Source organism: Chiloscyllium punctatum, chromosome 37 (assembly GCF_047496795.1).
Source record: "Chiloscyllium punctatum isolate Juve2018m chromosome 37, sChiPun1.3, whole genome shotgun sequence".
NCBI lineage: Eukaryota > Metazoa > Chordata > Chondrichthyes > Orectolobiformes > Hemiscylliidae > Chiloscyllium > Chiloscyllium punctatum.
In genome coordinates, this window is record NC_092775.1 from 7287406 (window position 1) to 7300603 (window position 13198).

General features: G+C 44.6%; 1 protein-coding gene across 1 annotated transcript in view; it reads right to left on the bottom strand.

Moving 5' to 3' along the window:
- Nucleotides 1-13198, bottom strand: part of LOC140462833 (syntenin-1-like) — a 42398-nt gene that overhangs the window by 12437 nt on the left and 16763 nt on the right. The window contains exons 4-6 of the mRNA XM_072556181.1: nucleotides 13075-13178; nucleotides 6567-6728; nucleotides 2088-2263 (exon numbers count right to left, since the gene is read on the bottom strand). Coding sequence (XP_072412282.1) covers nucleotides 2088-2263; nucleotides 6567-6728; nucleotides 13075-13178 — 442 coding nt within the window. The remainder of the gene's footprint in view (nucleotides 1-2087; nucleotides 2264-6566; nucleotides 6729-13074; nucleotides 13179-13198) is intronic.

The window sequence follows — 13198 nt, forward strand, 5'->3', positions numbered from 1 at the left end:
CAAGATTACACTCATTGTTCTATTTTCCCCTTCTGAATTAAATCCTTTGTCCCCCTCTGCTGAATTTTACATTTTTCCTCAGTCCTCAGGTTTGGTGCTGTTTTCTGACCAATTTATATGCTTCCTCTTTGACTTTAACACTGTTCCTGATTTCCCTTGTTAGCCATGGTTGAGCCACCTTTCTTGTTTTACATTTATGCCAGTCAGGGATGCACAATTGTTGAAGTTCATCCATATATTCTTTAGATGTCTGCTATTGGCTATCCACTGCCAACCCCTGAAGTGTCCTTGACCAGCTTATCCTAGCTAATGCAGGCCTCATACCATCAAAGTTAGCTTTCCTTAAATTCAGGACCCTAGTTTCAGATTTAACTGTGTCACTCTTTACCTTGAAGAATTCTACCATATTATGGTCACTATTCCCCAAAGGATCTTGCACCACAAGGTTGATAATTAATCCTCTCTCATCACAAAATACCCAATCTAGGATGGCTTGTTCTCTACTTGGTTCCTCGACATATTGGTCGAAGAAACCATCCCTTACATATTCCAGGAAATCCCCCTCCATCGCATTGCTACCAGTTTGGTTAGTCCAATCAATATGCAGATTGAAGTCACCCAGATTAACAACTGTACCCTTACTGCTCACACCTCGAATTTCCTATTTGAGACAATCTCCAACCTCACAACTACTGTTTAGTGGTCTGTATTTTACTCCCACTAACGTCTTTTTCCTTTGGTGTTACACAGCTCCACCCGTACTGATTCCACATTGTCCAGACTAATGTCGTCTCTTCCTACTGTGTTAATCTCCTCTTTAACCTGCAATTCCACTCCACCTCCCTTTCCTTTCCATCTATCTTTTTTTTGAAAATTGAGTAACCCTGGACGTTGAGTTCCCATTCTTGGTCACCCGAGAGCCCAATTACACCGTATCCATTAATAACTTTGTGTAGATAGTTCATCTGCCTAGTTACAAATGCTTCTCACAGAGCAGACACAGAGCCTGCAGGCTCATTTCTTTGACCTTTATTGCCCTTTTAGAATCATTATGAAACGTGGTCCTTTTTGATTTTTGTCTTTGGTTTCTGTGCTTTGCCTTTCCTGTCCTTTGTTTCCATCTTCACTTTACTATTTTCAAAAGCAGATTGACTGAAGGAGGATTGATGGTACAAGGATATTATAGAGGTGAAAGTAGGCATTTTTATACAGTGAAGAGGACATTTGGTGTTAAGCTGAGGCCAGATTCACATTGATGCATCTAGTGATTAGGAATGTTGTCATTTATTGAAACAGGAAAGGGATATAAAAGAGAAATATAGCACAGTTATATAGGATATTAGTGAGGCCACATCTGGAGCACTGTATACAGCTTTGTTCTCATTACTTGAGATATATAAAAACAGCTCGTAAAAAGGCTCATTTGAGTCATTCCTGAGAAGAAGGGATCGTCTCATAAGAACAAGTTGCACAAGATGGACGGTTATCCAAATGTGTTTACAGGAATGAGATACAATATTATTGAAACATATCAGATCCTGAGGGGACTTTCAGGGTGAATTCTGACAGGATGTTTATCCTTGTGAGAGAAAGACTAATACTAGGAGTCACAGTTTAAAAGTAAAGTACTGTTTAGTTAAGAAAAAAGTGATGAGAAAGGTTTTGTCTCAGTGGGTCATTAGCCTGTGGACTGGTCTCTCCCAAAGAGCAGTGGAGGCAGAGTTAAATCAATTCTGGTGCTGGAAGGGAATCAAAAGGGTATTGGAGCAATCAGGAAAGTGGAATTAAGCTTACAATCAGATTGGCCACTATCCTATCCAACAGTGGAGCTGGTGAGAGCAGCGATTAGCTTACTCCTGCTCAATTCATACAGTCACGTGTTCAAATGTAACACGCAAGTGGGAGGGGTTTCAATGGTGGACCTGACTTTGGGACAAATTTTCCCCTTGAATTTATCCAACGGTGAGAAGCCAGCACATAAATCTCAAAATGAAATAAATAAGTCAATTATTTCAAATCATAATCCCTGAGGATCCTGTCCCTTTCACATTCCAACCAGAGCCACTCGAGTTGAAAGAGCTACCTACCGGTCACGGACAATGACAGTGATCCTGTCCTGTGGCGCCTGCTTCAGTGCCTTATGCGCTTTGTCAGTGCTCCAGCCTGCACAGGTCTGTCCATTCAGTTGCAAGATCTGGTCCCCAAAACGCAGCCCAACGAGAGAAGCAGGGGAGTTGGCCTGAACCAACTGGACAAAGATCCCCTAAGGGAAAAGAACAAGGAAGGAATGCGTGAAAAGAGGAAAGAGAGCATAACAGACAGAAAAAAATTTTAAAAACAAGCATGTTTCATGGACTTTAAAATCATTTTTACTGCCAATTAAATACATTTTGAAATGATGCATAGAAACATCTTGCTGTGAGTTAGCAGATGTGACAATAAATCTATTTTTACATCAGTTCCCACTATTCTAGATCAATTTTGATGTTGATCAAGAGATAAGAAGTGACGAGCAATACAGGGGGAACTCCACATGGTGCTATGGAATCTTTCACATCTGTCTGAGTTTTTAAAAAAAGGCAAACAGAGACTCGGCTAGGTGTGTCACCCAAAAGACAGCATCTCTGACAGTGTAGCACTCCCACAGTACTGCCCTAAGATCAGTCATGCCTTGGTCAGTCAAGGACAAGTGCAATAAAGATGGCTTATACCAGGTTAATACTGCAGCCTGTTCAGAAGGGAATCAAGGGGGTGAACAGACAGGCTAACCTGCTGCCCCATCTGTAAAACTTCAACAACCAAACTGGGAAACCAAAACGGAGGGACATCTTGGAAGATATAGCTGGGTAAGTAGATAAATGAGGGAATCCACGTGTAGAGCCAGAAGAGGGAGGTGAAATTCTAAAAAAATAGTGTGCCAGTATTCACCAAAGAGAAGGAATTGGTGGAGGATAATCTCAGGGAAGGAGTGTCGAGTTTCTAAACCAAGTTGCTATAAGAAAGGATGAGGTGTTGTGCATCTTAAAAAGTATTGAAATAGATAAGTCCCCAGCTGCTGATGGGCTCTATCCCAGAATATTGAGGGAGGCAAAGCAACAAACTGCTACAGCATTGACAAACATCTTTGTATGCTCTTTGGCCACAGATGAGATCCCAGAGGACTGGAGAATACCCAATGTTGTCCCATTGTTTAAGGGTAACAGGGATAATCCAGGCCTGTGAGCCTTACGTCGGTGGTAGGGAAATTATTGGAAAAGATTCTCAGGGACAAGATCTATACGCATTTAGAAACAAATGGACTGATTAGCGATGGACAGTATGGTTTTGTGAGGGGGAGGTCATTCCTCACTAACTTGATCGAGTTTTCAGAGGAGGGGATGACGATGATTGATGAGGGAAAAGTGGGTGATGTTGTCTACATGGGCTTCAGTAAAGTGTTTGACAAAGTCCCTCATGGCAGACTCATACAAAAGGTGAAGTCACATGGTATCAGGGGTGACTTGGAGAGATGGATACAGAACTGGCTTAGTCATTGGAGACGGAGGGTAGCATTGGAAGGATGGTTTTCAGAATGGCGGGCTGTGACTAATGGTGTTCCACAGGGATCAGTGCTGGGACCTCTGCTGTTGGCGATCTAAACAAGTGATTTCAAAGAAAAGGTAGCTGGTCTAATTAGTAAGCTTGTGGATGATAAAAAGAATGGTAGAGTTGCAGAGAGTGTGGAGGATTGTCAAAGGATTCAGTAGGATATAGATCAGTTGGAGGCATGGGCAGAAAAATGGCAGATGAAGGTTAACCCAGACAAATGTGAGATAATGCATTTTGGAAGATCAAGTACAGGTGGAAATTATACAGTGAATGGCAGAACCTTAGGGGTATTGACATGCAGAGGGATCTGGGTGTGCAGGTCCACAGATCACTGGAGGTGGTAGCGCAGGTAGAAAACGTAGTTAAAGAAAAGGCCTATGGCATGCTTGCCTTCATTGGAAGGGGCATTGAGTTTTCGGATAGACAAGTTATGCTGCAGCTTTAGAGAACTTTAATTAGGCCACACTTGGAATATTGCATACAGTTCTGGTCATCACACTACCAGAAGGATGTTGATTCCTAGGAAAGGGTTTACCAGGATATTGCCTGGTATGGGAGATTTGAGCAATGAAGAAAGGTTGGGCAGACTGGATTTGGTTTCACTGGAATGAAGGATGTTGAGGGGCAACCTGATAGATGTTTATAAGATTGTGAATGGCATGGATGGAGTGGAGTGTATGAGGCTTTTCCCAGGGTGGAGGGGTCAATTACTAGGGGACACAGGCTCAAGGGGTGTGTGTGTGTACGGAGGTTTGGGTTTAAAAGAGATATGCGAGGCAAGGTTTTCACTCAAAGGGTGGCGAGTACCTGGAACGCGTTGCCAGAGGAGGGGCTGGAAGCATTCAAGACGCACCTGGACGAATACATGAATAGGAGGGGAATAGAGGAATACAGATCCCGTAAGCGAAGACAATTTTAATGTGGACGGGCAAAATGTATTGGTGTAGGCTTGGAGGGCCAAAGGGCCTGTTCCTGTGCTGAACTGTGATTTGTTTGTTGAACAACTGAATGAACGTCAACCCATCCAGCGTGGTGAATGCCAAAAATTAATCTTTAGGGTGGACTGAATTATTGAAAATTAGGAACAGATTATTTCACACACTGAGATGCTTATCAACAATCATAGAATTATAGACATCTAGAGCACAAAGCCCTTCGAATGTGCCAATCAAAAACAGCCAACTGTTCTAATCACGTTTTCCAGTATTTAGCCCTTAGCCTTTATGCCTTGACATCGCAAGTGAACATTTGAATACCTTTACTGTTCTGTGGATTCCTGCCTCTCCCACCCTTACAGGCAGAATCCACAGAACATTAAAGGTGCAAGGAATTTCTCCTCATAACCCCACTAAACCTCCTGCCCCTTACCCTAAATCTATGCACTTACGCCGAACTGACATAGATTGTCGGCTACATAGAACAGTTGATCTTCCATAATTACACCGGCACCACTCCCCACCTCTTCCTCCACCACATTGATGACTGCATTGGCGCCACTTCATGCTCCCACGAGGAGGTTGAGCAATTCATCAACTTCACCAACACATTCCACCCCAATCTTAAATTTACCTGGACCATCTCTAACACCTCCCTCCCCTTCCTGGACCCCTCCATCTCCATCAATGACGACCGACTTGACACTGACATTTTTTACAAACCCACCGACTCCCACAGCTACCTTGATTACACCTCTTCCCACCCTACCTCCTGCAAAAATGCCATCCTGTAATCCCAATTCCTCCGCTGTATCTGCTCCCAAGAGGACCAGTTCCACCACAGAACACACCAGATGGCCTCCTTCTTTAAAGACTGCAATTTCCCTTTCCACGTGGTTGAAGATGCCCTCAAACGCATGTCATCCCGCACCTCCGCCCTCAGACTCCACCCCTCCAACCGCAACAAGGACCGGATCTCCCTGGTCCTCACCTTCCACCCTACCAACCTTCACGTAAACCGTATCATCCACCAACATTTCCGCCACCTTCAAACAGACCCCGCCACCAGAGATATATTTCCCTCCCCACCCCTTTCCGCTTTCCGCAAAGACCGTTCCCTCCGTGACTACCTGGTCAGGTCCACGCCCCCCTACAACCCACCCTCCCCTCCTGGCACCTTCTCCTGCCACCGCAAGAAGTGTAAAACCTGCGCCCACACCTACCCCCTCACCTCCATCCAAGGCCCCAAAGGAGCCTTCCACATCCATCAAAGTTTCACCTGCACATCCACCAATGTCATTTATTGTATCAGTTGCTCCCGATGCGGTCTCCTCTAAATTGGGGAGACTGGACGCCTTCTCGCAGAGCGCTTTAGGGAACATCTCTGGGACACTTGCACCAATCAACCCCACCGCCCCGTGGCCCAACATTCCAGCTCCCCCTCCCACTCTGCTGAGGACATGGAGGTCCTGGACCTCCTCCACTATCGCTCCCTCCCCACCCGGCGCCTGGAGGAAGAACACCTCATCTTCCGCCTCGGAACACTTCAACCCCAGGGCATCAATGTGGACCTCACCAGTTTCCTCATTTCCCCTCCCCCCACCTTACCCCAGTTCCAACCTTCCAGCTCAGCACCATCCTCATTACCTGTCCCACCTGCCAATCTCCCTTCCCACCTATCCGCTCCACCCTCCTCTCTGACCCCAGGGGTTCTCTGCCTTCATTCCTGATGAAGGGCTTTTGCCCGAAACGTCGATTTCCTGCTCCCTGACCTGCTGTGCTTTCCCAGCACCACTCTCTAATCTAGACTCTTATTTCCAGCATCTGCAGTCCTCACTTATACCTAACTGACACTGACATGGACTCAAGGAAGTTCCTGACTTGGGAGAGAACTGAAAGACACCATGATTATGGGGAGTAAGACTATATAAACATCTATTTCAAAGATCTGGCCCAGGCACAATGGAAAAGACAAATACCTCTTTCTGTGCTGTACAATTCCACAATGGGAACTACGAATGTATTTGCATCTTAGGTACTTACTTTGTCAATAGCACGCAGCCGCAGGCCAACCTTTCCATCTTGGTCCTTACAGAGGATCACCTCCCGCACTCCAGCTTTGATCTCCGCTCGGTGAAGCCCCACACTGTTTCCAGTCAGTGGGGCCACCATGTTATTTGCGGTTGACTGATTGCTGTCAACTTGCTAGACAGTGAAGCACAAAAATAAAAAGAATGGGAAATCCAAGGTGAAATGGATAAGCAGTTAACCATAAATTGGCTCTGAACCCCAAACAGAAAGCTTCTCAAGCTGGAAGCACTGACAAAATGAATACACCCCAGGAGCAGTCAGCTTTTTTGCAAACTTGGTCACTAACTATCTCAGAAATCCCATCAGGGGTGCTATCGTTATTATGCATTTGTAAACTCGCCAAAGTATTGAGCAATTCTGTTGGTGGATTTCACTTGGCTGAACAAAAACATACATTTTACAGAAGAACAGGAATGGGTCATTCAGCTCCCTTGAGCCAGTTCTGCCAGTCAACGAGGTCATGAGTAGTGAAAGCCCTTAAAGGCAGCTTAGAGACTGCTGAAACAGCTCGTGAGTCTGTGGATGAGGACGACAAGGAAGATGTTAACAGGCACAAAGGGAGCAATCAACAGTGGTGTATCGATTGTGCAGGAAGGAACTTAAGAAAGCAGTTAGGAGAGCAAATTGGGGCACGAAATATCAGGGAGAATCCCAAGATATTCTGTAAGGGAGTGAGGTTAACCACAGTAAGCATACAGTCCCATCAGGGACAAGAGGGCAATCTGTGTGTAAAGCTCGAGGACACTGGTAGGGTGTTAAATAAATATTTCACATGTCTTCACTTTGGAGAAGATGGATGTAGAAACAGAATTCAAGAAAATGAGGTTCTTTAGCAGTTTGATATAGGAAGCGAGGTGATATTTGGCAGGAATAAATGTGGACAAATCTCCAGATCAGGATGGATTGTATCCCGGGCTGCTATGTGAGATGAGGGAGGAAATTACAGGAACTCTGACCCAGATTTTAAATTCCATTTTGGCTGCAAAAGGTGCCAGAGGACTGGAAGAAAGCTAATGTGGTTCCCCTTTTCACGAGGGTGGTGGGGATAAAGCAAGAAACTATAGTTAGAATTGATGCAGTTTATATGGATTTCAGCAAAGACTTTAGCAAGGTCCCACATCAGAATCAAAATCCCTGTAACATCGAAACAGGCCATTCAGCCCACTCCCTGAAGAGCATCCCACCCATACTCAAACCTCTACCCTTAACCCTACATTTCCCATGGCTAACCCACCTAGCCTGCACATCCCTGAACACTATGGAGCAATTTAGCCTGGTCAATCCACTTAACCTGCACATCTTTGGATTGTGGGAGGAAACCAAGTACCAGGTGGAGACACAGGGAGAATATGCTAATTCCACCCAGACACCCTCCCAAGGGTGGAAGCGAACCCAGTCCCTGGTGCTATGAGACAGCAGTGCTAACCACTGAGCCACCATGTTACCTCATGGAAGACTGTTAATGATGATAAAGCACGTGGGATCCAGGGTAATTTAGCAAGTTCAATGCAAAATTGGTTTAGTGACAGGAGACAGAGGGTGGTGGTAGAAGGCTGTTTGTGAGAGTGGAGCCTGGTGCTCAGTGGCATACTGCAGGGATCAGTGATCAGTCCCTTGTTGTTTGTGATATACATAAACAATACAGTAGAAAATATGGCAGGAGGAGCAGAGGGCAGATGATATGTGTGCAGATGTAACAAAGATTAGCCAAGTGGTTGCCAGTGAGGAGGGAGGTTGTAGGTTACAGGAGGATATAGGTGGATTGGTCAGATGGGCAGATCAATAGAAGATGGAATTTAACCCTGATTCGTGAGAGTTGGTGAATTTTGGAAGCGGTTACAAGACAAGGGAGTACTCAATGAATGGAAGACACTAGGAAGCTCAGGGATACAGGGATCTTGGGGTGTTTGAACACAGATTTCCTGAATAGGGTAGTTAAACTGGCATAATGGAAATTTGCCTTTATCTGTCATGGTATTCATTATGAGAACAGGGATGTTATGTTGAAGTTGTATAGGACTTTGGTTATGTCGCATGCAGTTCTGGTCACTGCACTATAGGAAGGATGTGATTGCACTGCAGGAGGCGCTGACGAGATTCACCAGAGAGTTACCTGGAATGGAGCACTTCGGTGAAGAGAGATTGGATAAGCTTGGAGCAGAGAAGACTGAGAGGGGACCTCACTGAGGTGTGTAAGATTATGAGGGACATGTACAGGGTGAATAGAAAGCAGCTCCCTTGAGTTGAAGGAGACATAATTTTAAAGTGGAAAGCAGGAGGTTTAGAAGGGATTTAAGGAAACATTTTTCACCCAGAGGGTGGTGGGAATCAGGAATCCTCTGCCTGGCAGGATAATTGAAGCAGGAAACCTAACAATCTTTCAAAAGTACTTGAAAGAGCACTTGAACTGTCAGAACATTCAGAACTATGGGCCTAGTGTGGGAAAGTGGGACCCATGTAGATATAGGGCAGTTATTTGTTGGTGCAGACTCAATGGGCCAAAGGATTCTTCTCTAATGTGTGATTCTACGATTCTGTGGAGAACTAATCAGCAGACTGCTTTCTACCTCTCCAGACTTCTATTCCTGGGGATTTTGGTATGGAAAAAGATTTAACACAGGCTGCTGCAGACTCATGATCACTCTATACCATCACCTACGTCAAGATCAACCTCACTGTCTTTCTGGTGAGTTTGGCAATGCTTGACAAAGTTGGCATTTCTTTCCTATGGAAGGTGGGGCTGGTGGGTGATGCCCTTGCTCTTTGTACAAGGTGCTATGTCATGGTGTATAAGAATTAACATTGGAAGCATTGATGGTCACCTTCCAGAATTCTATGGACTCTGGAGCATATCCTGCAGATTGGAGGGCAGCAACTGTAATCCCACTATTTAAAAGGAGTCAAACAGACAAAAGCAAACGGGGAAATATATTCCAGTTAGTCTAACACAAGTAGTGGGGAAATGCTAGTGTCTGTTATAAAAGATGTGATAATAAAACATTTGGAAGGCATTACAAGATTGGACAAAGACAGCTTGGGTTTATGCAAAACAAATCATCCTTAACAAATCTACTGGATTTGGAGGTGCCGGTGTTGGACTGGAGTGTACAAAGTTAAAACTCAGACAATACCAGATTATAGTCCAACAGGTTTAATTGGAAGCATTAGCTTCCAAAACTCTACCAGAGTTTTTGAGAATATAACTAGTGGGACAGGTCAGGGAGAACCATTGTATGTGATGTATTTGGATTTTCAGAAGACATTTGATAAGAGGCAAGTGGGAAAAGTTACATCACGCAGGATTGGGGTAATGCATTGGCATGGATTAAGTGGATTGACAGTCAGGAAACAGATTGGGAATAACTTTTTCTAAGTGTTAGACAGCGACTAGTGAGGTACCGCAATGATCAGTGCTTGGACCCCAGTTATTCACAACATATATAAATGACCAGGATGATGGAACTAAATGAAATATTTTCAAGTTTACTTATGACACAAAATGGGCAAGACTGAATGTTGCGAGGAGCAAGCAAGGAGACTTCAATATAGAACATAGAACAGTACAGCACAGAACAGGCCCTTCAGCCCACGATGTTGTGCCGACCATTGAACCTCATATATGCACCCTCAAATTTCTGTGACCATATGCATGTCCAGCAGTCTCTTAAATGTCCCCAATGACCTTGCTTCCACAACTGCTGCTGGCAACGCATTCCATGCTCTCACAACTCTCTGTGTAAAGAACCCGCCTCTGACATCCCCTCTATGCTTTCCTCCAACCAGCTTGAAACTATGACCCCTCGTGTTAGCCATTTCTGCCCTGGGAAATAGTCTCTGTCTATCGACACTATCTATGCCTCTCATTATGTTGTATAACTCAATTATGTCCCCTCTCCTCCTCCTTTTCTCCAATGAAAAAAGTCCGAGCTAAGTCAACCTCTCTTCATAAGATAAGACGTGTTGAGTGTGTAGGCAAAACCAAGGCCAAATGTGAAGCTATACCCTTTGATGTGAAAAACACAAAGAAACAGTATTATTTAAATGGTGATATGCTGAACAGTTTGGATATGCAAAGGGACCTGGGTGTCCTTGTCCATCAGTCAATGGAAGTAGACAGACAGGGGCAACAGGAAATTAGGAAGGCATATGGTATATTAGCTTTCATTACAGAGGATTTGAATTCAGAAGTAGGGATATCCTACTGCAGTCAGACAGGGCCTTGGTGAGACCACATCAGAAGTATTGTGTGGAAGTCTTGGTCTCCCTACCTAAGAAAGGGTATATTTGCCATAAAGGGATAGCAGTGAAAGTTTGCTAGATGGATACTAGGGATGTCAGGACCGTACTATAGGAGAGACTGGCCTATTTTTATGAAGGTTTAGAAAGATGAGGCTTTGCGGCAGAAATCAGGGTAGTATACTGACATGGATAGAGAACTGGCTATCAGACAGGAAACAGGGAATAGAAATAAACAGGTTTTTCCAAATGGCAGCCAGTGGGTTCTCGCAGGGATCAGTGTTAGGAACCCTGCTATATATTTATGATTTAGATGAAGGAACTAAATGTAATAACTCAAAGTTTGCAGATGACACAATGCTGGGTGGTGGGGAGGGGAGTGAATGGTGAGGAGAATGAGGAAATGCCGCAGTGTGATTTGGACAAGTTCGGTGAATAGGCAGATGAAGTATAATAACTGAGAGCAAAAACAAGAAAGCAGATTATTATCTGATAGATTGGGAATGGGGAAGGAGCAACAAGACCTGGTGCCCATGTACATCAGTCTCTGAAGGCAACTGCGCAGGTGTAGCAGGTGGTGAAGACAAATACTATGTTGGCCTTCATAGAGACTGAGAGTACAGTTCTGGTATAATGTGTGTATTGTCAGCATGAATTGGCTATAACATGATTGACAAATTATGGATGTTATTTGGATAAACATCCTACTGAATGGTTCAGAAAAGATTTACAAGCATGTTGCCAGGGTTGCAGAATCTGAGCTACAGGGAGAGACTGAACAGGCTGGGGCTGTTTTCCCTGGAGCATCGGAGGCTGAGGGGAGACCTTATAGAGGTTAACAAAATTATGAGGGGCATGGATAGGATAAATAGACCAAGTCTTTTCCCTGGGGTCGGGGAGTCCAGAACTAGAGGGCATAGGTTTATGGTGAGAGGGGAAAGATATAAAAGAGACCTAAGAGGCAACATTTTCACGCAGAGGGTGGTACGTGTATGGAATGAGCTGCCAGAGGATGTGGTGGAGGCTGGTACAATTGCAACATTTAAGAGGCATTTGGATGGGTATATGAATAGGAAGGGTTTGGAGGGATATGGGCTGGGTGCTGGCAGGTGGGACTAGATTGGGTCGGGATAGCTGGTCAGCATGGATGGGTTAGACTGAAGGGTCTGTTTCCATGCTGTACATCTCTATGACTGCATGACTCTATGAATGGTTATGGCAGTTTTTTTTTAAATTTGTGACCTTCTACAGTGTGATTTTCCATAGCACAGGGTTTACAGGGGAACACAACTGTCACAGAATGACCTGTATAGGAGCAGGGATGTCTTGCTACAATTGTACAGCACCTTTTAGGACTAAACCTGGAGTACTGTGTGCAGTTTTGGTCTCCTTACCTGAGGATGAATGTTCTGACTGTGGAGGGAGTGCAGTGAAGCTGACTCCTGGGCTGACAGCACTGACATATGAAGAGACACTGGATCAGTTAGGACTACATTCACTGGAGTTTAGAAGAATGAGGGGCTCTCTCGCAGATGACTACAAAATCCTAACAGGTCTAGACAGAGTAAACACAGGATAGACAATCTCAATGAACAGGGGGTCTAGAACAGTCACAGTCTATGGATGGGGTAGAGGACTGTGATGAAGAGACGTTTCTTCACCCAGAGAGTAGAGACCCTGTGGAATTCTCTGACTCAGTCGTTGATTTTCAAGAAGGAGTTTCGTAGGGCTAAAGGAATAAAAAAATCAGGATAAAAGCGGGAACAAGGTACTGACTTGGATGATCAGCCATGATAGTTTTGAATGGTGAAGCAGACTTGAAGGGCTGAATGGCCTACTCTTGTTCTTGTATGTTTCTTTGATATGATAGAAGTATATAAAATTCTAACAGGACAAGCTATATGCAGGGAGGATGTTGCTCTTGGTCAGGGAGTCTAGAACCAAGGATTTCATCCTGAAGACTGTGCCTCTGACAGTTCAGCATCCCCTCAGTCCAAGCTGACACTGTCTGTGCAGTCTGAGAGGGAACCTGAATACTCAACCAGCTTCCTACTGAGCCACAGCTGACATCCCAATTAAAGACAGATACAAATTAATATCAAAAACCTTGCTTTCATGTTTTATCTTCACATTACTAAAAGAGAACCACCTCTCAGGAGGTTTGTGTAAGGAGGAGAGTTTTTGTGTAGCTCACTGTAGTCACCCAATTCCATCAGATGCTTACTCCAGATTCAGCAACTGGCACGACGGCCATGTTCTGCCTCAGATCCTCACTGTTCAGGTCCAGCCCCATATAGTCCCCCAGTTCCTGCAGGTCTGGATATAAACCTGAAGCAGAAGAGAAACAA